This window comes from Saccostrea echinata, unplaced genomic scaffold, assembly GCF_033153115.1.
Source record: "Saccostrea echinata isolate AGI-Se365-2 ecotype Australia unplaced genomic scaffold, CSIRO_AGI_Sech_v1 ptg000009l, whole genome shotgun sequence".
NCBI classification, from domain to species: Eukaryota; Metazoa; Mollusca; class Bivalvia; order Ostreida; family Ostreidae; genus Saccostrea; species Saccostrea echinata.
Genome location: NW_026889758.1, coordinates 34,223,932 through 34,249,731, shown reverse-complemented (window position 1 = coordinate 34,249,731; position 25,800 = coordinate 34,223,932). Strand labels below are relative to the sequence as shown.

Here is a 25,800-nt window from a genome sequence, read left to right as displayed (position 1 = left end):
CTCATAGTTTCAGATCTAGTAAATGAGTTTAGACTGTCTTTTGGTGCTAGATCCATTATGACGTTATAATTGATTTCAACTTTAAAATTTTTCCCGTACTGTACGGCTGTAATGGAATTATGTAGAAAAAGAAACATTTCCATGGAATTCAATTTGAAATCATGTCAAAAGTAACCCCGATACCTATATTCAATTTAATATCATTTTAAAGTAGAGGTCAAGAAGATAAGAAAAACAGTTTTCTGTGAGACTGTGAGCAATATTGATATATTTCCTTTTTCTGAGATGGAAAAAACTCTGAAATTTATAACTGATTTTCTTCATTTTTCATTGAAAATGACAGTTTTAAATATGTTTTTCCGTTGACTTTACCTAAAAATAATGTCCCGATACACCTTATCTTACCAAGCTATATTTGTAAAGGATAATTAAAAGAACTCGTTTCTCAAATTTGAAAAATCTGTAGGCACCTTTCATTTACTAGATCCCGACCTTAAGTAAACCAACCAAATCTGCACATCTGCAGATACTTATAAGGAGAATGCTTATTATTAATTCAGAATTTTCATCTTTAATTTTGTGTTGATTTGTGAATGTTGTCCATTAAAGTATAGATTGTAAAATATTCAGTGTTGTTTTAACAAATCTGTGCATTTTAAAACAATGTGTTTTTTGTGACACAAGAAGCACAATTATAATCTGTTATTTGACCTTTGAAATTGCACTGCCTAAAGCTGGGAGGATCTTAGGACTCGCAATGTAAGGAAGTGTCCACTTGACATATTTCTCTCAAAAAATAGAAGAATTTGCATAGATCTCTTGCTTTACTTAATGCTTAGAGAAATTGTCCTTCGATTTATGAACAGACTTTTTTTTTCTGAAATGATAAAAAAATTCAAAAACAGTATGACAACTTTCATTCATATTGATATTCAATCTTCATCATTGAGGTTGATTTAAATTTATTCAAATGATGGCTCACAGTCTAAGGGAGGGGGCACAACTGGGGACCAAAATTTAAAATAGGAAAAAATGGAAACTTAAAAAAAAAGATTTGAAAAATAGGGCCATTGATCCATTAAAATAATTTTGAACCAACAAATCCAGGTAGTGTAGGATTCAAATCATCTGGCCCCAGGATCATGAAACATCTTAAGTCAAAATTTTTATGTTGTATTAAAATTATGTAAAAGTCAAGCAGACCAAAATTAAAATATTTCTCAATATTGCTTCACAAAGGTGTTGTTATCTGCAAATTTAGAGATTAATTCAATAATTAATAAACATTTTGCAGCCGATTAAAAATTTGACTTAAGTCTAAGTCTGTTTCATGATCCTGGGGCCTGTTGTGGCCTTTAAGTAGCTCTAAGATGATGTTAAGGAACTTAAAACTTTACTTCTTGGGATACAAGTATGACTAATAATTATGGTACTGCTGTTTTTATAAAGTTTTTTACATATCCTTTCTGTAACCATAACCCTTTATTAGCTCACCTGAGCCAAAAGCTCAAGTGGGCTTTTCTGATTGAAATTTGTCCATTGTCTGCACAGGTACTTGTGGACAGGACACCCCTCCCCCCCGATATTAAACCCCAGGGCTTTTTGGACATTTTTTTCACAAATTATATTTATTGCACTTCTTTATCATGTGTACCATAGGAAAAAATCTTGAAAACCCCAAAATAATCGTTCCACACAAAAATACCCCACTATACATTATGAAAGAGAAAAGTATGCCACTCCGGTTTGTTTACGTTGTACCCCCCACTGGTCTTTCTGGGTTTAAAAACATGTTTATATTTCATAACAACCTAAAATGTCGGTTCACATTGTCTGTACATATATTTCTGTCTTAGTTCATGCTATCGGATTGACTCTGCATTTCGTAAGAATCCCACAATTAATCCTTCAACAGCATTGCAGTCAGTGCGTTGAAAAATCAGTAAACGCAACGCACGGTGTTGGTGTCAAAAAGTCTAAATTTCCATTGCGGCAGCATTTGCGCTATTTTTATAATTCTGAAACAATTAACTGTATGAAAACTATATATCATTCGGTCGGTAATTGTATACTTGATACATTTTAAAATATATTTTGGTCAAAAAATTCCATTTAACAAATATATGAATTCGACTATTCCGTCAATTAGGCCCAAAACGCATGTAGACGGGTAAGAGCGTCGCACATGCAATAACAAAATGTTGATAACTTCCATAAAACAAACAATAAAAACATAAAATTTAGCAGAAACATTCAAAATATACTAGTAAATGATGTAAGCTCCTACAATTGTGGTGTCATTTAATCCGTATGCTCTGAACGCGTTGCTCAAAATGTAAGACAGAGATGTAGATAAGCATTAACCGAAGACATATGGAATGAAAATGCCTTTGAGTTCTTAGAAAAATATTATATAAGCTAAATCAATTTTGAAATTACATCTCGATAATCCTTTTGGTGTGTAAAGAACTATTTCTTTTAGAATAGAATGATATTGTGAGTTCATATGTATGTTGGGTACCTGATATTTAGAAGAGTCATTGGGAGGATATTGAATAAGATGGTGTGTCACAAAGTTTGGAGGATCAGTGTCAAAAAGTTTTTAAGATCCGTAGAATGGCTAATTTTGTAATACTGAGTGAAAAGTCAACGTTAAATATTTTTTAAATTCTATAAAAACGTTGTCATTTTATTAAGAAAAACATATCTATATAGAATTTTAACTTGGGATGTCGTAAATGTTAAGAATAATTGCCGTGTCACATATATGTACAACATGTAGGTATGTGTCACAATGAAATTTGACGGCAAAAACGTCACATTTAAATATGACACTCAATAAATTGCTTTCATTTTTAGAAATAATTTTTCTAATTTGGCACCATACAACATTAAATACAAAATGTGCAAAATCAAAACTTCAATGAGATATAAAATTGAATTGATTCTTGATAGAAGTGTTTGTTTTAGAGGCTATCTGCAATGTTAACATTGAATGTCACACATTGTCCCAAACTGATAAATCTAATTATTATGGCACAACTGTGGTTGGATAATTCATATATGTAGTCATTTAATATAGACATATTGAAAATTAAACGATTTTTATCAAATGTGCATCTCTTCAAAAAGTTATTAGTATATTCCAAATTAATATCAATAGAATGGTGACAAAATCCTAACAAAAAATAAATGTCAACATGCTATGTCACAGACGTAAAAATAAGGCGTTTTTGACGTTATTACGTGCACTTGCATAAAATACCCTCTAAAACATTTAAAGATTTTATCCAAAAACTTACTCTTTTTGCTTATATGGATGAAATAAAAATGTACCAATAATGATTAATTTTATAAACAAAAATTTAAAGTTCTGACAGGTGTATTTATACATAAAAGCAAACCATGTACATTGTATACACTGTATCAGTATATATCCTTGTCAGAATCTGTCCTAAAGTACTCATCACTCGCAGTTTGAATTTTAGAAAAGAGAGAAAAAAGCACGTACACCAAAATTTATATAAGGATAACGATTTCAAATTTGAATTTCCTGACAATAAAGTTGTGTCAAGTCAATTTGCTGCTGGCAAACCGTACTAAAGCATTTTAGATTGGGTAGTCGAATATTGGATTAAGGGTTGGGGAGGGGGGGGGGGGTTAGTTCGAGGTTGTGATTTGACTTAAATTTTAGATTTTCACTAGCATATTGATAATTATTTCTTTTTGTCAGCAACCCGGTAGCATTTGAAATAAAACAAAGTTGTATTTCATTTATGATGCCGTGAACAAAATTTGGTGTGCAAACAACATTTAAAATGGCCGACGTTGTCATGGAAACAGAATAAGGCGAGATCGGGATATATCACGCTATTTCTTTTAAATACAAATCTTTGTTTTTCATTTGAACTCAAACATGACAATATTTGGATATAGGTAACTGACCCTTCCTTTTTTCATCTTTTCATTATTTATTTATTTAAGTAGTGTTTCATTTTTTTCTTTGAACTTTATAAAAATAATGCTTCCAAACGCATCTAAACTGACCAAAATGGTAACCATTTATTTAAACAAGTCTAGTTTAGGGAAAGGATACTCCATCTATTCTAAAACTATCATACATATATCAATATTCTGACGTATGTGTATCATGATGTGTATTGATACCTATAACTTTCCAATTTTGTTCTATAAAAACCTTTTTAAAACATAACTTTCAAAAATTTCATTTCATTTTTTGATAGGTGTAAATGTATTCTGCAATCTACTCGTACAAATACAAAATAAGAATACAGAAAAAGAAACGCATTACATTTTGTAAAGCAGAAAATGACGTAGATTCTTTTAATAGTTTTTCATTCGTAAAAAAAGAAGGTATTTCAGATAATGGACTTCAAACGAAAAGCATAACCATATCTCGGGATATCGTTACACCTCCTGTTAACAGGCCCGTAGCAACGTTTCAAAGGGGAAGGGGTAATTCCCCCCCCCCCCCCAAAAAAAAAAAAAACTGACAAGCACAAAAAAAAACCTATACTGATCAAAAAAGTGAGGGGGACAACTGGTATAAAACACGCTTCAGGAGTTTGAAATGAGCTGGTCGATTAATACTTAATTCTTTCATTCTTGAAATTGAAATGCAGAAATTTGACAATATTAATAAAATATTTTTGGAAATCTTAAAGAAACCTAAATTTCTGATTTTTTATAAGCTTCTAATATGAAATGAGCTAAAAAATATGTTCAGAGTCTTATCTTTCATGACTTACAGGTTTGGTTTAAAGACTCAAATCTGAATCTTGATGAAAGTATCTACGAAACGGTCTCTGAAACACTCTTTGCTTAAATTTATGAGCGTAACAAAAAAAGTATGCAAACGCATAAAACAGGTAAACTGCATAAGTATCCCAGGGAGTACGAACCTACGATCATTATCCAGATCTGTGAGGCACATTGCAACGCATATAAAAAAAAAAGGGGGGGGTAAGGGAAAAACTTAAATATTTTTTTTAAATAAATACAAAACCTCGAAACTGCCCCGCATTGAAAATCCTTTTCATTGAGAAAGTTGAAGGGGGGGGGGGGTGGTGTTCGATTCTCGGTTTCGTTTCCTCTCCATTTTTTTAATGAATTATTTGAAATAGTTAGATCCACTGTAAGAAATAGAAGTACTCAGTATGTAAGTGTCTATGCGAGGGTGGGGGTTAAAGGTGAGGTGGGGATAGGGGCTTTGAATAAAAAAAATAAATTCAATGCTAAATCAGCAACATCTACACTATACTGAAAACAGAGGGCTGGTACTAGGGCCTGCTGATATGACATGAAATTGTTTTGAATGTATCTCAATGAAATAAAAAGTGTGAAGTTAAACCTGTGACTACTCTTGATGCTGCTAAATTTCAGAAAGTTTTCCAGAATCTTGATTTGAACAACCACACAGGGCACAGATGCGTATTCTATCAGAGGTCTATAAATCTATCTATACAAAAGTATAATTTATGAGAGAGATAAAGTCTCTGTAATAACCTTGGACTGTAATTTATTAAGTAGACATTTTCATAAACATTGGCTACCAGATAATCAATGTATGTTGACCATGCGAAATCTTGTGAGAAAAGAGTACCTAAGTTGTTTGTGTGATGACAAAAATCTAAGTTATGATCTTGAAATTTTAGACACAGAAAATAAACCTTTATCTTTGAACTTAAAAAGACAGCTTAGTTTTCGAAGTATTAAATTTCAAAAGCCAAAGATTAAACCACTGTTCAAGTTGATGTAAATCGTTATTCAATTCCAATTGGATATCATGGATATAATTAGAACAATTCCATGAAGAGTTATCATCAGAGTCTGAGTTATCATCAAACCTGCATAGCCTCGACATATTTTTGCAAAGGTTTCAAATTAGACGGTGTGTTTCTATGTAAAACCATTTGTGTTCTTAAATTCTTATTCTGGGATATTTTTAAACAGTTTAAGTGATCTGAATTTAGATCTAAAATAAAATATCAAATTTAAATCAATTTAAGCATTCATATTTATATTGGCTAAGATAAATTAATTAAACACTTTATTGTGTATTTTCTCCACTTGAATGAAAATCATCGATACTTAGATGTCTTTTTCGTAGGTGTCATGTTGTAAATTTTGAATTTACCGGGTGGCAGTAAATACAAAATTTACAACATGAGTTGTACTGCCACCCGGTAAATTCAAAATTTACACGACATAGGGGTAAATGCCAGCCACTCGATTTGAAAATGAAAGAGATGTTTTAAATATTCACACCTTTTTACCATAAAATTTTCTTAATGTCCAAAAAATCATTTTGCTTTAGTGTATATAGAGGATGCTTGAGAATATATCAGTGGAACCTCCATCGTACATGTACGTGGGTCATACATGTGGCTAATGTATAGATGTTCTTGATTGTCAAAACATGTTAATACTTTATAATAAGGCCATCTTTAAAAAAAATGCTTGCCCCCCCCCCCCCCGGCCGACTGGCTAAAAATGGCCCGATTCAAAAGTTTTTTAACCTTCAGGAAATGTTATTTTTTCTTCCTTTTTATTCTTGAACTTTCTCATCCTGTTAAAAAAAATTCCCACCTACCTACCGACCGAATTTTTTTACCCTGAGCCGGGAGAGGGAAAATAAACATTATTTTCAAGATGGTCTTACCGAGAAATCGAAGAAGAAAACATGTTTCATGGTCGCCATTTTTTACTGTATCATACTCTAGTAAGCAAATATGAGAGAAAATAAATTGACATCGATGACATTATTTCAAACAGCAGCATAAACACTTTGAGCAGTGTTTACTTAAGAAATGTATACATGTATTAAGAATATATTCTTCTAGTCTATATTTAAAGTTCATTTAAAATTTTGGACTTTTAAACATGAACACTGTTCGTTATTTTCACATTTCATTTCTATAATACATGAAAGGAGTCACTTAGGTCTGGAATCTCAACGTCGGGTATTTTTCAGCATTAACTCTTTATTACAACCGTTTTCAGCAAAGTTTCTTTCTGGAAATTAAAGATTTACAAAATATTTAGAAACATCGTGGTTCGCTGGATATTTTTTTTTATTTTGACCTAATCATCATTTTGGTCGATTTCATGTTTTCTGTATTTGTTCCCCAATACTGTCCCTTGTTGTTGTTCCTATTTGAAGTTTGGTAGACACCGTTGAGACTTGACCATGCACAGTTGCCGAACCACCATGCACCAGTGTGTCTGATTGCACAGTTACCGGAACTCTTGTCATTATCACGATCCTTTGTTGTAAAATACGTACCATTCAAACTGTAAGCTTGTATCATGGCATCATCTAAAAGTTGATATTTTACATTTGTAAAGCAATCCATTTTCACTATTTAAAGTGCAATGAATCCTATAATAATCACACGTGTACATCTTCAATTGTAGTCCGAAATATCTGACGTTTTCCAGGCTTTTTGTCACAATTTTGACATTTTACGTGCCGGGAAAACGTCAGAACCGGCGCCATTACTAAAACTGGGAATTCGCCGCCTCCAACCGGAGGCGGCATTCTCGGGTTGATTTTCGATAATTGCGAACCGAATTAAATATAAAACTCGCAACTTATCAATAGTACAATACTTTTAGTACTCATCAACATCGTTTGTATGGTTCGTTTATAAAATATACAATCCGATGAAAACATTTTATCTGACTGTCGAGATTTGTTTTCATTTCGTTCATTTTAAAATCTTGCAAGTCCTGTATCGAAATGTGGAGTTGTGTTTTCTTTTCATCAATCTTGGTGAGTACAAGAAGCATTGTGCTATTGATAAATTGTGATTTTGGCATTTAATTCGGTTCGCAAGTATCGAAAATCAACTCCGGTTGGAGAAGGCGAAATTTCCAGTTTTCGTAATGGCGCCAGTTCTGACGTTTTCCTGGCACATAAAATATCAAATGTAAAAAAGGCCAGGAAAACGTGAGATATTTCGGACTACTTCAATTGAAGCTAATTTATCTTTATTACCATGAATTGATTAATTTTTCAGAATAAACAAGTACAAAAAAGGGGGGGGGGGAAATGAAATGCGGGAAGGAAAAATGAAAAAATAAACAAAATCAATATGTAAGAGAAGTCATTCTCACTGATACCTGCATTTCCACTGTATCCCGCAATAGACAGCTGGTATTTGTCTTCCTCACTTCCGACTGAGAAGCTTGAATATCGAGCATACACCATTGAACCAGAGAATTTTTCTAAGTCTATCCAAAGTTCTTGATTTCTGCCATCGGTAAGATCATGGATTGCGTCATTTCCTGGGAAAATGTTGAAAGGGAAATTTTAATTACAGTATTTCGAAACTCTTATATGTAAATGGACCAGAACATCATTCGAAGTAGACCAGGTATCATTAAATGAAAAGGCAGATGTTGTCGTCTGTAGCTAGCATCCTCCTAAGTCGCAACTTTGGAATCATTATAATAGCAATATTCTTGGCAGCTTTGTGTACCACCGTGCTTGTACACGTGCAACACATTTATCGTTAATGTGCATGTGGAATAAAAAATTAAGTCATTATTTCTTTTTAACATACATTAGCATTAACAATATTTATTATTATATCGCTTACCTAACCAGTATTCTTTACTAGCATCTCCAAATCCTTCCTTATAATCTTCCCAATTTCTGTAAAAATCTGTTGATCCATCAAATCTTCTCTGTATTACCTGAAATATATATCACAGTGATACTTTTATCATTGATATTTAATAAATGGAATAAAAGCGTTTGAGATATTGCATCTTATTTAATATTGCACCTCCATGCATTCTCATTTAAAATTTGAAATGAAATATTCAACGATATATATGAAGTCTTAAAAATCTAAGGTTCTCAGCTTAAAATTCTAATCTATTTAATTTTTTCGAATGCAAATAGTAATCATAAAAATGCTTAACATGTCTGAATTACTGAGAAAAAAGATCATTTAATTTGCTCTCCATGATGTATGAATGCATATATTTAATGATAAAATGATTTTTTATTACATATATAATGATTAAAAAATTGTTGTATACGTGCATTTTTGTGCTTTGATATTGAACACTTGTTTTAATTTTTAGATGATATTTCTAGGTACCGTCCATCCCCCGCCATTGGTGGTCATGTCACAGAAAACCTTCCTTGGTGTGTTGCATCCAAGATAAATTGTATATACACCATTCTGGTTCCTCAGGCTTGTGTTCTTATTCATAATCTCCTGACAATCTCTGTATCTTTTTTCTAATTATAAGTAGACAGAAAAATTGGCCTTCTCAAGGTTTTGGATTTTTAAATCATTTTTATCACATCATTTCTTTATTACATTTTGAACAGTGAAATACTGTAATTTATTACATTTTCCACAGTGAAATACTGTAATTGATTTACTGAATAAAAGTGATATTCTGACACAGTGAGAAAGGATATCAAAATGGTGTTTATTATCACAATGTGAGAATATCAGAAGTGCGGCAAAACTTACGATTTTCCTTCCCTTCCTGAAAAGTGTTTTTTTTAAAAATCCCTGGCCTGTTATAAGATAGAGTTAATGAACCATCCTGACAGAGACTAATAGTTATACTGCCAAAGTTTTTCCGAATATTTCGTTAAAAATCCATGTTTACAACGTTTTTCAATCTCGCAATCTCTTAGCTATGACGTCTCAACCGATCAACTATGACGTCACAGCCTATGACCCTGTGTAACGAAAAGACAGAGGTAAAGGGAAAATCTAAGAAAATGTAATAAAGAGAATATTCAATGTTTTGAAGATGAATATGGAATTTCACTCGTGAGACAGGATTTTTTGATATTTTCACTCGTGCTTCGCACTCGTAAAAATATCAAAAATCCTGTCCCACTCGTGAAATAAATTCCATATTCATCTACAAAACATTGAATATCCTCTATTTAGTTATTGAATAAAAGTGATATTCGTTCACAGTGTGAAAGGATATCAAAATGATATTCTGCCAAAGTGTGACAGAATATCAGAAGTACAGCAAAACTCTCTGTTATAAAATAGAAAGAGTAAAAACCATCCTGATAGAGACTAAAACTGCCTAAGTTTCTCTAAACAAAGTTTACAATCAATCGCTAGGCTATAACGTCTCAACTGATCAACTATGACGTCACAGCCTATAACCGACAGAGGAAAAGGGAAAATCAAAGAAAATGTAATAAACAGAAAATTAAATGTATTTTTAGTTGGATATACCAATTATTTCACTCGTGAGACAGGATTTATATATATATATATATATATATATTCACTCACGCTTCGCACTAATGAAGAAACCGGTATCAAAAAAATCCTGTCCCACTCGTAAAATAAATGCCATATCTAACTACAGTGGATATGTATTCATATCAACAGTTGTAACGTCACCATGGTTTTGCGTAATATTGATGAAGTCACATAAAGTGGATTCATATAAGTAAGTCACATAATTATAAAAACAGTGTTAATCATTATATATATTATACAATTATTGCTGGTTTTTGAGGTCAATACAATGATTTAGACACCTGATGGCGAAGGGCGAGGTGAATATTGTACTTCGAAGGTGTCTAAATCATCGTATTGACATCAAAAACCAGCAATAATTGTTTTATTATATGATTCAATGATTAAATGACACATACTCAAGCAATCCATGCCATCTTACTTGTTCACATCTACTGAAGAATTAGCTGAATATAATGAGAGAAAAGGGGTTAAAAAAAACAACCAGTTTTATTATTTTGGAATTTTTAATTCTAGTTTAGGTTCAATGTAGAAGAAATAAATGTCAGGTATATATATAGGATTGATTCTGAAAAGGGGTGTATTAAAAGGAAAAAATGACATTTTAACGGAAAACAAATCTTTGACTATCCCCCCCCCCCCCCCCAAAAAAAAAAGAAAGAAAGGAAAAGAATTCTCTCAACTCAAAATTTTATTTAGTGGGATGCAAAGGTCCATAAATGAGGGGAGGGAGAAGGGCTTTCATTGAAATTTTTTATCCTTAAAATTTAAATTAAAACTTTACATTCTCAAAAGGTGGGGAGAGGGGCAGGCCTCCTGCAACCCCCCATCCCCCCACCCCTCACCCCAAGAATCTATGTGCCTTAATGTTATGTTCATATGAGTGGAAGTCCGGTGCAAGTGAAATAACTTTCCAAAACTATTTGCATCAATTTGGAATTTCCCTATCTATTTTTGGTCCAATGTAGAATAAATAATTCCTTATATTGACCTGGAAGGTCACGTGCAGGTCAATATAACATAGTATTTTTCTAACATTGTTGGATCTCAGCCAATCAGAGAGATGGGAATTATTCAATCATATATATATATATATATATATATATATATATATATATATATATATATATATATATATATATATATATGTGGGGGGGGGGGGGGGTTGACTGTGTGATTAGATCACATCCACATCTAATTTACCTGATGATGCCACAAACTTGTACAAAATCACTTGTCAATGAGATGAAAATCTAACAAAATCCTTGTTTTTTTTTAAATTTATATATCCTTGTGGCTTAAAAACCACAGGCCCTCAGATCGCTTTAAAAATTTAAGGTGTGAAAAAAATCTTTTTTATACACCCCAATTTTAAGCGATCCAAAGGCCTGTGTTAAAAACCATCCGTTCTACTCTTAGCCAATAATTTAAGTCACCCCCAAGATGATATACCATTTTATGGTCGTTACATTCTTATTGAAGGGATTGTTTTTATCAAATCACTTCAATACACATGCTAAATAAATTGCTTTTGAAAGTTTCCATTACTTACCTACTAAATCAGTTTTCACTTTGATATCCGTTGCATCAGATTTCTGCATTGTGTTTACAGACATATTCTCAAGTCTTTCAAAACCTTTCAAGAGCATCGCCGAGAGCTTTGTAACATTATCAAAAAATTTTGAAAACTGTTGACTTTGTGAAGAAATTTGGTTGCTTATGTTTTCGATTATATGACCACTGACGTTCTCTGCAAGCGTTTGTAACAATGAAGCGTTAATGAAATTTCTCTCTTCTAATACACGGGAGCTCTCCGAAGACATAGTGTGTTCTGCTGTTTCATCCTGTTTTGATAAAAGGTGTTGTTTGAGGCTCTCGACGTCTTTGGTCAAAGCTATTCTGAATAAAGATTCCTGGTTCAATAACTGTCTCAGGATATCTATGTCCTTGGTTTTTACCTCATTATTTTCAGTCATCAGAGAATGAGATTTTGTAAGAAAGCAACATGAAATCACAACAATCAAGAAAATCCAAACTTTGTAATCCAGTGTGATCATTTTGCCTTTCTCTCCTGTATGTTGATGGTAATGATACCGGTATTCTAGATCTCTCCGCTTGCGTCTTGGAAAGATTTGGACTCTTTAATATTTAAATGATTCTTTGGCAGACTTTTAGCTAGCCTTCAATTGCATTCTAAGTAACTTGTATCGTTTGTTATGTAAACTGAACCAAACTCACCTGCTTAATTCAGCAATTTTTTTTTAAAATACATTTTCACAAATAATTTTATCTCCTTTTATGCAAATAAATAAAATTATAGTCAACATATTCCAGGGCCAACATATACATGTAAATGTTTGGTAGTATTTTAACAGCTTAAACAAATTGACTTCCAAAAAAATAACCATGCTTTGTTGCAACCACTATCGAAATAACGTTCACTATTGAAATAATTATTTCAATAGCGGTTGAAAGTGCATTTCAAAACCAAACACAGGTTGCAACCACTATTGAAAATAAACCGTATTTAATTCTTTTTTGTTTGTACCCAATGAATTATGAAGGAAGCCAACCAAAATAATATGCAATAACATGAATATATTTTCAGAAGAGATAATATATGTGTGGAAACAAACGAATGCTGCCGTTGGCGGAATTTTCTGTCATTTTATTCACTGGCCAACTGTTTTTTTTTTTTTTTTTTTTTTTTTTTTATACATCTTTCGAAGAACGATCAACTAAGATTTTACTTGGAATTTTCTTTGTATTTACAAAATGGCAGATATTAAAGAATGCGAGCTAGTTGAGTTGACGTAAGTTTAGTTATGTGTCGTGTTTGTTTGTTTCTGTGTTTCTCCTAATTATTCTACTACTTTCCCTCCTTCAGAAAGTGACTTTAGCAATATAGAGTTGCTGAAGATGTCCCTCTTCAATACACCAATGCCCCTAAATAAATGCTGTCTTTCATTGATTCTCTTCTCATTTAATATGCGTCGTAAAATTTGAGAAGTCTCTAGACAAAGAAAATTCGGACAAAAGTTTCCTGAGCTAAAACTTGTCTCAAAACATCAATGGTCTTGGTTTCTTCTTCACTAGTTTTAGTCAAAAAAGAATTTTCATTGGACAAAAGCAAGCAAAGCAATAAAATTACATGTTTATAGCCCAGTAAGCGCATTTCGTCTTATGATTCTTCCTCACATTATTAGTCCCTTACCGATGAAACGAGGGGACTGTAGGTTTCCTCTGAGTCTGTCCGTCCGTCTGTCTGTCCCTCTGTCTGTCTGTCAGTCTGTCCCACTTGGTTTTCCTCACTTTTTTCTAAACGCTTGCAGATATTGAGCTGATTTTTGGTATGTGAGTGTATCTTGATGAGTTACAGATAATGTTTGCATTTCGTTTCGCTTCAATGATTTTTGACGGAATTACGACCTGTTCAATTTTTCAGAGTTTTCCGCAATTTTTTTTCTAAACGCTTGCAGATATTGAGTTGAATTTTGGTATGTGACTTTACCTTGATGAGATATAGATCAAGTTTGCATTTCACTCCGCTTCATTGATATACAATGTATGACGGAATTATGGCATTTTCAATTTTAAATGGGAACCAGATTACACTTGCCGGTAGGGGACTAGTATTTCTAATGTAATACTCTCAGAATGCTTGTTGATATTTAGATTTCTTCTAAGGTCTCTAAAAATCAAAAGGATGCATAAGCAAATGAAGCCCTGGGGGTAAGCAAATAAATTCCAGTATTTTGCAATTATTCTAAAGAAGAAATGAAATAAACTTCCATGAAAGGAACAGGAGAAGTCCTCCAATCTATGTACTGTATTATCTTAGAGTCCATCGTCGGAACCCACGGGTTTTCTCCCTGGTAACACTATAGAGATTCATTGTGTTCTTTTTTGGAAGTAAAAAAGAAAACTTGAGTACCAGATTATGATTTATTTTCCCAACCATCAAGAGTATATTAAAAAGGAGAGCAATATGCAAATTAAAGTAATCATTGAAAAGAATTAAAACGCTGAAGTCCGTGTATCTCTAACTGTTTGATACCTAGGACGTCCAATTGTCTGGTTCATAAAGACTCGCATCTATGATATATTTCTGATGAGTACTAAAATTATGAAACCAGAAGGAAGGAACCAATGCTGTGACGTTACAACAATTGGTTATTCTAGATAATGGTATTTGATAGACATGTTCATGCTAGCCTGAATGGCCTGTTTGAACATATTTTAACTGTATTATGTATTATCAAATTTTCTTATTTTTATGAAATGTTTCATCATTGCAAAATAAAAATAGTTCTTAAAGTAACAATTCTGCTAAATGCCAAGGCGTGTTTCACAGTTCCCATGATTGCTATCACATTAAATCAACATACACACAGAGCGAAGAAATAGACGCTGTTTGTTACGTTCAATGACGACTGTATATTTATTCCGAAAACATAACCAAACTGTGGTTTTATTCATAGTGAAGTACTCTTAACAAACCCCGTCATTTATAAAATCTGTCAACACAACAAGATATATTTATGAAAAGAAACGTTATAATCGAATACAAAAGAGATTTATAAAGGATAAAATAAACGGGAAATTTAAACACCTTATGCAATGAAATTAAGGAATAACTGTCTAATTTTTTGGATTCATGATGTGATCAATCGAGTGGCTTGCGTGATAATTTGCATAAACGCCGAAGGCGTTTATGCATAAAATTATCACGCAAGCCAATCGATTGATCATCGTCATGAATCCAAAAAAATCTGACAGTTATTCCTTATATTTACATGCTCCTGATTCCGCAAATTCCCCTGCTAATAGCCCCGCTTCTGTCTCTATTTGTCCCGCCCCGCACGTGATTTTTTTTAACCGCGCCTATCGATGATCCAGTAGATTTATGTAGAAATAAAGTATTTTTACAATTTGTAATTTTATCTCGGACAAAGACATTGGAAATGTAAATATTATGGAGCAAATCGAAAAATCTCATCCAACTGAATCATTGTGTGGTGAGCGTAGCGGAAGACAACTCTGGATAGAGAATGCCAACTAAATATGTAATACATGCATGATGCCTGTTTGATTCACTTTTAAATAGGATATTAAAAATCTTCGTCTTCGACTGCATTTTTAAAGTAAAACTTACTCTAAGAAGAACTTAGACAAGGAAAAATAATCATAACATTTTCTGTAAGTATAATTCATTCATTTCTGTTTGAAAATTGCGCGTAAATTTACGTGTGTAAAATACATTTTTCCAGTAGAAGTAAGGATGTACCGTTGACGAAAAATGTAAATTTGAATATACTAGTTATTGCGTTAAACGCTGTAATAAAAATGTATATAAATTTTTTTTAAAAAAAATAAAAAAGACAAAGAAAAAAAGAAAAAACTCTTGAGTCAAGGTAACAAAGCAAGATTCGACTTTTATAACTTAATATTCACAATAAAGATTTAATTATCATTGTTGAAAGAATTTTCAGTCCTTAGGCTTATTTACCTTGAGTTATGATAAGAAGCAGGAAAAAAAACGACAAATTGCAAAAAGTGTAAATATTTAAAAAAAAGGGGGGGGGGGGAGAATACCATGACCTAATTCACATCGTCATTTGTTAAATTAATTTAAATATATATACATGTAATAAATAGGTATTGTTCAGATGATTTAAGTAAGATTACAGACATTGGATTAATTTTGACATTTGTCAGATAACGCTCAGTTCTAAAACAGACAACGAAGATTTGAAGATCTGAACGATGACAGTGTGTGATAAAAGGAGTCTAACAGGATTTTCTCGTCTTAAGCTCTGCTTCTGATCATCATTCTGCTTGACTTCATGTTTTCGTAATCTATCCCCCAAAACAGACCATTGTAGGCTTTTATATTTGAGGATTTGTAGATCCCATTAAGACCAGAGAATCCACAATGATTGTACCACCACCCATTACTATTAACCACTGCACAGTTCTTGTAAATGCTCATATCATTGTCGCGATTTCTGGTTGAGAAAGACATCCCGTTCAGATTATGAGGTTTTATCATCATGTCTCCTGTAAAATTAAGTAAGAACTGTGAATGAATGATTTTCCTATAAAAGGCAGAATTGTGTTTTCTAAAGCAAGAAACATAAAAATATATATAATACACATTCATATTAAAGGAAGCATGCTTTTTGGAGAGTCTTCTGAAAGATAAGCAACACATCTTTTCTTTAACTCTTTACAAAAATTCACAAGAAGGAATTAAATAAGTCATCGTGGAGAATGAAGGAGGTCTATAAGGACATCCCAGAACACAAAGTTTATTGGTTTTATTGAAGATGACAAAAGCAAATGTTAAGAAAGTCGGCTAAGCATTTTCATTTTTTTTTCTTTTTTTCATTAACGTTTACAGTAGTACCTGCATTTCCGCTGTATCCACTGATTGACAGTTTGTACTTGTCAGATTCGCTGCTGATTGAAAAAATCGAATAAACGGCGTAAACAGAGGAACCGGTGAATTTCTCCAAATCTATTCTCAGAACCTGGTTTGTCCTACTTGTAATGTGATGGATTGCATGATTGCCTTTAAAAGGAAAAGAAACTTTAAGATATATTTTAGAGAGACACCTTTGAGAGAGGATGTCAGCATTATCTCTATTCGGTTGTTTGAATGGTACTCTGGCAGTAAAATACTGTACTATAGTTGTTTTTTAATTCAGCTGACAGTATACATTTATTGACTAGGTTCGAGGGCACTATGCGTTTTGTCGGACCCAAGAACCAAACTGTTTGCCTGAGGCCGTTAGGTCGAATGAAAACAGTTTTGTTCGAGGGGTCGACAAAACGCATTTGCCCGAGAACACATCAATAAATGTTTTGTTATACCTTTTATTTATTTCTTTTATTATTTTTTTTTTGGACATACATGTGTGTAGAACACCAACGAATGCAAATGAGATTTAGCTGATCCCGCCCATTTTGTGACGTAAGCGGTCCAACATCTCATCGACAGGTCCAATATCTCGCTCTGCGGTCAAACATCGATTTTTTTTATGCCTGCTCAGTAAAACATTGGAAATGTTAGACTTTTATTAGTATTGATTTACCGGTATATAGCATAGGAACAAATTTTTAAAGGTATAACAATATGAAAATGTTAAGTTCTAGCTTTATTCTTCCTTGCAAACAAGGAAAGTATTAAAGTTAAATATATTTGTCTTTCTGTCCTCTGTTTATCCGCAAAACATTTCAAAAGTTTAATAACAGTCAAGGCATGTGTTGGATTATGAGAAAGCCCCAGTAAAATTTGAGGATTTTTAATTTCTGTTTGCCTGAGGCGGTTAGGTCGAAGGCAAACAGTTTGGTTAGACGGGTCGACAAAACGCATTTTGCCCGAGAACACTGTCAATAAATGTTTTGTTATACCTTTTACTTTTTATTTTGACATAACATGATGTAAATTTTGTTTACCGGCACTGCGATTTAAACTTGGTCAATTCCGTAAAGTTCTGTCGAACTCCAACGAATGCAAATAAGATAAGCTGACCCCGCCCACACTGTGAGGTAAGCAATATCTCGCTCTGCGGTCAAACATCGATTTTTTATGACCGCTCCGTAAAAAATTGGAAGTGTTAGACTTTTTTTAGTATAGAATTTTACAGGAAACAATTTTTAAAGGTAAAGCAAATAATGTTGCTTATCCTTAACTATCGAAAAAACCACAGGTCCCTTTTTTAGAACATTAAATTTTACTTATCGCATAAAAACGTACATTACACAGCTTGTGTTTTATATTCATTAAGTCAAATATATTTTGATGATAGGTGATGCATGTGTCTGATTCTAATTAATATTTTATGCAGCCAACAGTATTTTGAAGAAATTATTAAGTTTAAAACGGTATCGTTTTTGTTCGATTTTCATCCAATTAGAAGCTTTCCGTAAATCTTCTCGACTGTAGTCTCGATCATTCAGACGTAGGCCTATGCCTTTATCACACAAATCGAAGCGGTTTGATGATCAAGATTTTAGTTCATTTATTTCCCGGGCGACAATATTGATGGCAACATCAATGTTTTCTTGTTTCATTCTATTTTAAGCTAAAAAAAAAAATTACTCACCTAGCCAGTATTCCTTATATGGATTACCAAACCCTGCTTTGTAGCCCGCCCAATCTTCTTGAAAATATGTAGAGCCATCAAACCTTTTTTGTATTACCTATAATATAACATTAGAGGGAAGTTTTCCAACACCATGTTAATATAATTTCATTATTCCTCAAAAATTGATTTACATGATCAATCAGATCATTTACGTCCAAGTTACTTTGTTTCTTTATTTTTCATCTCAATCTGCGAAACATCTGAAAATAGATCTACAAGTTTTTCCAGCAATTCTAGTTACCGTCCAGCCCCCTCCTCGTGTCGTCATGTCACAGAAGACTGCCTTGGGCGTGACCAAATCGGGATAAATCTGGTAGACTCCATCTTGATTTTTAAGATTCTCATCGCTATTAAGGATAGCTTCACAGTCACTGAATTTTCCATCTAATGAATAAGTACATGTACGTAATATGTACATATTTGCATATTTAACTTATTCCGACATATATTATAAGCGAAACTCAATTTCGTATAGACGTCGCGCTGAATATTGGGCTAGACAAAATTGCTTATCCACCACTTGCTTTTTTCGTCTGTTAATTGAACATTTGCCTAATCGGCACTGGTAAATCTAATATGCCATCTTTCCCAATACAGTGGAGTTGAAAAATGCCTTGGTGTCAGGACTAGACCCTTAAATGACCTTGCCAAAAAACCAATTTTCCGATGAACACCGTTTTTGCCGAGATATGAATTTGGTGATTTCCTTTGATGGTCAGTGATTATATATTATCACCTAGAAGTCACCCAGTGTATATACTCAGTCCATCCAACTTCCGGTGTTGTAGAGTAGGATTTCCCCTATTTCCCCCGGAAGCTGTACTCTAGAGTCCCCCGGAAGCTGAACTCTAGAGTAGTATTTCTCCCCGAGGGGAAATCTCACACTGGAACCAAAGTTCCCTTTTTTTCTTTCTCAGAGTAGGATTTCCCCTCTTATATCAATGCTTAATTCATATCGACAATATTTCTCTTTAGGTTTTGCACAATTTCAATTTTTTTTAGAAATAAATGACCCATTTTAGGTCAATGGTACGAAAGCCTATTAGGATCAAACTACGGTAAAAAAAATTTAAAAGGCGTTATAACGCCTTTTCAAAAGGCGTTATAACGCGAAAAAAGGCGTTATTACGCCTTTCCAAAAGGCGTTATTACGCCTTTCTAAAAGGCGTTATTACGCCTTTTCAAAAGGCGTTATTACGCCTTTTTAAAAGGCATTAATACGCCTTTCAAAAAGGCGTTATTATGCCTTTTGAAGGGCCATTATTATGTCTTTGACAGGCCTGTGCTTTTAAAGGGGGGGGGGGTTTCCCATAAAATTGACAAGCAAACAAAAAAAAGACCCCCCCCCTTCGAAAAAAATAACTACCTAAACTTGAGGGGAAACTTTTTCTAATTTTTCGGTAAAACTTTTTTTAAATGCAATGACTTGCCCAAGTTTAACCATACTGCAACAAAATGTTAAGGGACCAAGCAATCAATTAATGATTTTTTATATTTAAACTATAGCAAGACTATTCTCCCAAAAAGTGGGGTGGGGGAGTCATTCGTACTACCGGCCTGTTTGAAAAGGAGTTGTATCCAAAAATTGAAAGGCATTATTTTAAAATAGTAAATATATGAAAGATTGAACCAAAGCCATCTTTATTTATGCAATATTTAGATTATAGTTTTAATATTATAAATTATATTATAAATTATAGTATTTTCTATATTCCTGCACATCTCGCAGACGTTGTTTGCATTTTGCATGCATATTAAGAGAAGTCAACACTCTACTTTTGAAAATCCAGGATATAGGCAGAACCAGCTTTGGGCCCTGCTAGCCACGTATTTAAAATTCACTTCAAATTTGAAATATTTTTCTCTCCTCTTGGTAAAAAACAGGCAAAGTATTTGCATAGGTATAATGAGCAATTAGCCTTCGACAAAATTTCTGAAATCCATACACCTTGGTAGAAGCGTCTGGCACCAGAGAAGGACTAAGTTGGTTTAACACTGAAAATATTTTACACATTTAAAAATCTTTTTTCCTACAAATCTAATTATAATCAGCCCCCAGGGTGGGCTAAGTAAGTCATGTATTGAAAAAAAAGAGGCGTAATAACGCCTTTTTAAAAGGCGTAATGACGCCATTTGAAAAGGCGTAATAACGCCTTTTGGAAAGGCGTAATAACGCCTTTTTAAAAGGCGTAATAACGCCTTTTGGAAAGGCGTAATAACGCCTTTTGGAAAGGCGTAATAACGCCTTTTTAAAGGGCGTAATAACGCCTTTTGGACAGGCGTAATAACGCCTTTTGGAAAGGCGTAATAACGCCTTTTGGAAAGGCGTAATAACGCCTTTTTTCGCGTTATAACGCCTTTTGGAAAGGCGTTATTACGCCTTTATTTGCGTTATTACGCCTTTTTTCGCGTTATAACGCCTTTTGGAAAGGCGTTATAACGCCTTTTAATTTTTTTTTTACCGTAGTTTGATCCTAATAGGCTTTCGTACAATGGCAACGGCAGCTGTTTGGATATAAAAAATAGAATCTTGGAGAAACACTTACACATCAATATTATGTACATATAGTTTAAAATACAATTGAAGACTTAAAATAAAATTCTATTTTTGTTTCCACTGAAACAGTTCAAAATTTGTCCATCTGATTACATTGTACATTTTTTCAGAAATTAGTTTGACCAGATGAAAAGAATTTTAATGCTTCAAAGAATTGGTTGGACAGTTTTTGAGAAAAATGAGCTTTTAAATTTTCAATTTTCATTATGTGTATTATGTTTCAATGGAACTGGTCGCCATTTTGAAGAAGAAACACTTGTAACAATGGGTCGCCCCCTCCTCCCTCATACATAAGTACAACCATGATATTTTACTGGAGGGGGAGTTGGCTCTGGGGGAAATCGCATTCTATAACTTACTCAGAGTAGGACCCCCCCCCCCCCCGGAAATTTGAATCTGGAGTGGGATTTCCGTAGGGGAAATCCTACTCAAAAATCATTTTTTCGTGGGAGAAATCCTACTCTAGAGCCTTTTTGCGGGGGGAATTCTACTCTAGAGCTAGCTTTCCGGGAGAAAGATTTTAGAGGGGAAGGACTACTCTACAAGACCGGTTTGCCGCAATTTTGCGGAACAAACTTGAAATTGTCGTTTGATGACTACTTAATGCAGTGGCTACATACAGAAAACTTCTTTTTTATTTTTTTATAATCTATTTTCAACAATTTTTCACTAGAAGAGAAAATAATCCTTTTATTGTTTTAATTTTTAACAAATTCCTCCAAAGGAACATACTGCAGACTCCATACTGACTGCTTTAGCACGCTCTTCTAAGGTCAAACGCCGCATGCGATGTAATTTTTTCTGAGTTTTCAATAAAGAATACAAATACAAAGGGAAAAAAAGAAATTTATTCCTCTAAAAAGTGTGAGCACGATTTTCATTTTTTTTTTAATGAAATGGTTACCCTTCAGTTAACATTGTACTTATTTATCAGTTTAGGCATTTAAATGCCTCATTTTTTTTTACTTTGGTAACATTTTTATATCAAATACATCATCAGCAAGTTTCGAAAAGTAAAGTGTTAATTTTCTTCGGTGGTGATTTTCTTTGAATCTTTAGCAATTTTGTCTAGTGTACACAGATCGGTAAATTCCAGAAAGCGAAAAGATCATCATCATCACTGTGCATCCTTGTTTGTCCCATGCATATGAGGGCTACCGATAACAAATAAATTGTGAGTTATTCCATTAAACAACAAAGTTTTATCATTTTTTAACCATGTTTAGGCAAACTGAATACATACAACTTGAAAAAAAAAACAAAACAATGTGACACAATTTTTCAAGGTTTTTTTTTAATTTTATTTTCTAAAAGAGATTATCCGAGTGCAACATATAAATTGATTCCGAACGTGTATTGCATCGTGGCGTTATAGACGCAAGTATCGGAAAATCACGAATAATGAGGGATCCATTTTGGTAATTTTTGTAATGTTAAATCATCGTAGACTTTGAATTTACTGCAATGTACTAGTTGAAATCGAGGGTTCCTTTCAAAGCAGAGTTTTGTTTGTTTGTTTGTTTGTTTTCGGGGGGGGGGGGGTAATCTGTTGATCGAACCAAGTTAAAAGGCTGATAACGTTTGGTGCCAGTCTTATTTAGGAGAAAATATATAAAAGCATCTCAACTAACTCTTATCCATAAGTTTATCTCAATAATAAAATGAGCACAACTGTTGGAAGAATTAGTGAGATTTAGTGTGTGTTTTTTTTTAAAAGATAGTGTATGGCAGCTGGGCAAAGGGACACATATAATTTCCATGGCACCGGAGGGTAAAAGAAAAAATTGTGAGTATGTCCCATAATTTATATTTATTTCATAAATGATTTCCATCAAAATCTTAGATTTATAATTTCTGGGTCTCTTTGCAAGACATTGCTCTTAAACTCCCCTTCCCTCTATACTAAATGAACATTTTGCAGACCATGTAGTTCATATTAGAATATAGGAATTCATGAATAGCGAAAAAAAATCACATGAGAAGTTTATACTTACATGTACATGTATATTGGTTGATTATATATTTCTTACCAAATAAATATGACTTCCTTTTTGAAGCTGCTTTATCGTTATTCATTGAATCAAGTTTTTCCATCATAGAAACAGATATATTGTCAAGTCTGTCAAGGCCTTTCAACAGCATCGTCGAAAGCATTTTCATATCCTCAAAAACCTTCTCTTCAGTCTTGTTTTGCATCATGTTAAATGAAAAGTTTTCAAAACTCTCAAAATAATTTAATAACACTGTTATGCCATCTGATAATTTTGCAAACTTGTTTATTTGTAACGAAGTTCCATTGCTCATTTCTTCAATTTTGTGACTGCTGATATTTTCTGCAACCATCTTTACTAAATTAGATAAAGCCCCCTCTTCAATTTCCTTAATGCTCTTTGAACAAATTTTGTCTTTCGTTGGTTCATCCTGTTTTGATTCAAAGTTCTCCTTAAGTTTTACGACGTCCTTGGTCAAAGCTATTCTAATCAAAGTTTCCTGATTTAACAATTGTCTCAAGATGTCAATGTCACTGGTTTTTGGTTCAGTATTTTTTGTCACCAAAGATTTTCCATTTGTGAGAAAACTGTATGAAATAATAATACACAAATTGAAATTCAACATTTTTTCATTTCAAAAATCACTGATATAGATGATTCTATCGAGTTTTCTGACAATTTAAAGGATTTCTTTCCATTCTATGACTCAGGGTTTTAGCTTGCATGAGCAAGTGAAGTCTCGAAGATGACTGCATTATATGGAGTTGAAATGAAATAGCGGTCAAAACCTCACGCCTTTATAATGATGCTCTAGCAATTGTTTTTATTAAAGTGTCAGAGATCTACATGTATATGAAACAAATGGACTGTATAGCGCATCATCATGATTTAGTGAGAAAATCGGGAAGATTAATTCAGAAGTCCGTCATGCGAATAAACATTGATAAAATCTTAATTTCTCTCTACATGAAATGTGAAAATAACGAATAGTAACCATGCTCAATGTGCCAATTATAGAAAATACAAAAACACGGACCCCTGAAAACATCAGAGGTAGAATCAGGTGCCACGGAGGAGTAAGCCTCTCCTGTCGACCGGTCACACCCTCCGTAAGTCCCTTGTCATGATCGAATTAACGGAGAAATCTTTTACAATTTACAAATAAAAGTAATGGTCCTATAATTTGTATGAAAAATGTCAGCCAACATTCCACCTGAAGACAGAATGAATTTGAAAACAAAGTTATTATATTGACCATAGAATTTCTGAAAAGTTGACATGTAAAAAGAGATTGTTAGTACCTTTGTATCATCAACTTATTTGTCAGTAGCCTGTCTCGGTTTAGAACTTGTTTGTACGTAGAACATGCTCTTGCATATCGAATGAAATACACGTAAATTAATACGTTTTGTTATATAAATCCTTTTTTCATTCTTGTTCAAATTATTTAAATAACGTTTCAATTTCAAAGTAATAATCAATGCAATCTTCGATCCGAATCCAACTCCGACTTGTGTGTACCAATTCATAAATGTAAACTTCTTGAAAATTCGTTCCAATATTCTGGTGCTATTTTATTGAATGACTTACCTGTACATATAAAATGTCACAAACTCTAAATGCTTTCAAGAAACGAGTAAAAAATTATGTAATTTAATGTCGAAATAATTTGTAATTCTTATTTGCTTGTCTGTATATATTTATGCATTTATATGTATGGTTATTGACAGAAGGCCCTGGGGAATAATAGTGCACTGATCATGTTACCTTCTTTAAAAAAAGTATTGTTATTATTACACGTATTATGTTATATTGTTACACAAATAAAGGGAGTTGGCAATAGAAAAATTGAGCTATCACGTTTGTCATAAAGTTAAGCCGTTAGATAGCCATCAATGTCTTTTCTGGAAAAACATCCATGTAAAACCTGTATAATACTCTGTGGTGTCTTTTATTTCCAGTTCAATGGGACATACCAATTTATGAATCATGAATGAAAATTGAAAATGAATACTTCTAAGTGATAAAACGTCGTCAATATATCTTATTATCGGATTGAAGGCCACAGCAAGAGACTTCTGTTCATGTAGACAGTAGTTTTTGAATAAATTGTGCTTCATAAGAATACAAAAACATGTCTGCTAACAAAGGAACATTAGTATCCATGGACATACCAACAGATCATTGGAAGACCTGGCTCCGGGGCCACAAAACTTAGACGAGCTCACTTTTGCTCTCTGTCTCACTTTTCCACTATTAATTCCTTTGATAAAAGTGAGATTGGGATTAAAACTGAGCTCATGTTTTATGTCCCGGAGTCTGGCTCCGGGGCCATAAAACTTAGACGAGCTCACTTTTGATCTCAGTCTCACTTTTCCATTCCTTTTGTAAAAGTGAGATTGAGATCAAAAGTGAGCTCGTCTAATTTTTATGGCCCCGGAGTCTGGTCTCCAAAGACTACATAACATGTATATATGGTAAAGGAGGAATCTCAAGCATCTTTTTAATATCAACCTCAGAGTACTTGTGTTTAGATACAGAATGGTCAACAAGGTAGTTTTGTAGATGACCAATGACAAAATTATATGAAACTTTGTTAGCATCCACCAAAAATTATTACAAATGTGCAAGATGCTTGTTACTCTGACAGGCCTCTGCTCGTCTGACCTAATTCAAAAGTTCGAGAAAACTTAATCATATAAACTTCATCTTCCTTTGTTTATAAATTGCACCACAAAATAAACAGAAAATTCGCTATGTTATAAACATAACTGAAAAAATTGCGACATCGTGCCATGGGGTTCCCACAAAAAATC

The 25,800-nt window shown here is 33.2% G+C and overlaps 2 protein-coding genes across 2 annotated transcripts; both read right to left on the bottom strand.

Moving 5' to 3' along the window:
- Positions 1 to 6,706: 6,706 nt before the first annotated feature.
- LOC133182259 (ryncolin-1-like) lies at positions 6,707 to 12,366 on the bottom strand. Its single transcript, XM_061317032.1, has 5 exons — positions 11,836 to 12,366; positions 9,135 to 9,277; positions 8,625 to 8,721; positions 8,146 to 8,310; positions 6,707 to 7,339 (listed from the first exon to the last, which is right to left on the bottom strand). Exons 1-5 carry the CDS (start codon positions 12,338 to 12,340, stop codon positions 7,095 to 7,097), a joined length of 1,155 nt encoding a protein of 384 aa, XP_061173016.1. The 5' UTR covers positions 12,341 to 12,366; the 3' UTR covers positions 6,707 to 7,094.
- Positions 12,367 to 16,091: 3,725 nt separating this feature from the next.
- LOC133182668 (angiopoietin-4-like) lies at positions 16,092 to 23,336 on the bottom strand. Its single transcript, XM_061317522.1, has 5 exons — positions 23,024 to 23,336; positions 18,678 to 18,820; positions 18,395 to 18,491; positions 16,693 to 16,857; positions 16,092 to 16,343 (listed from the first exon to the last, which is right to left on the bottom strand). The coding sequence occupies exons 1-5, from the start codon at positions 23,334 to 23,336 to the stop codon at positions 16,093 to 16,095; spliced, it is 969 nt and encodes a 322-aa protein (XP_061173506.1). The 3' UTR covers position 16,092.
- Positions 23,337 to 25,800: the final 2,464 nt, after the last annotated feature.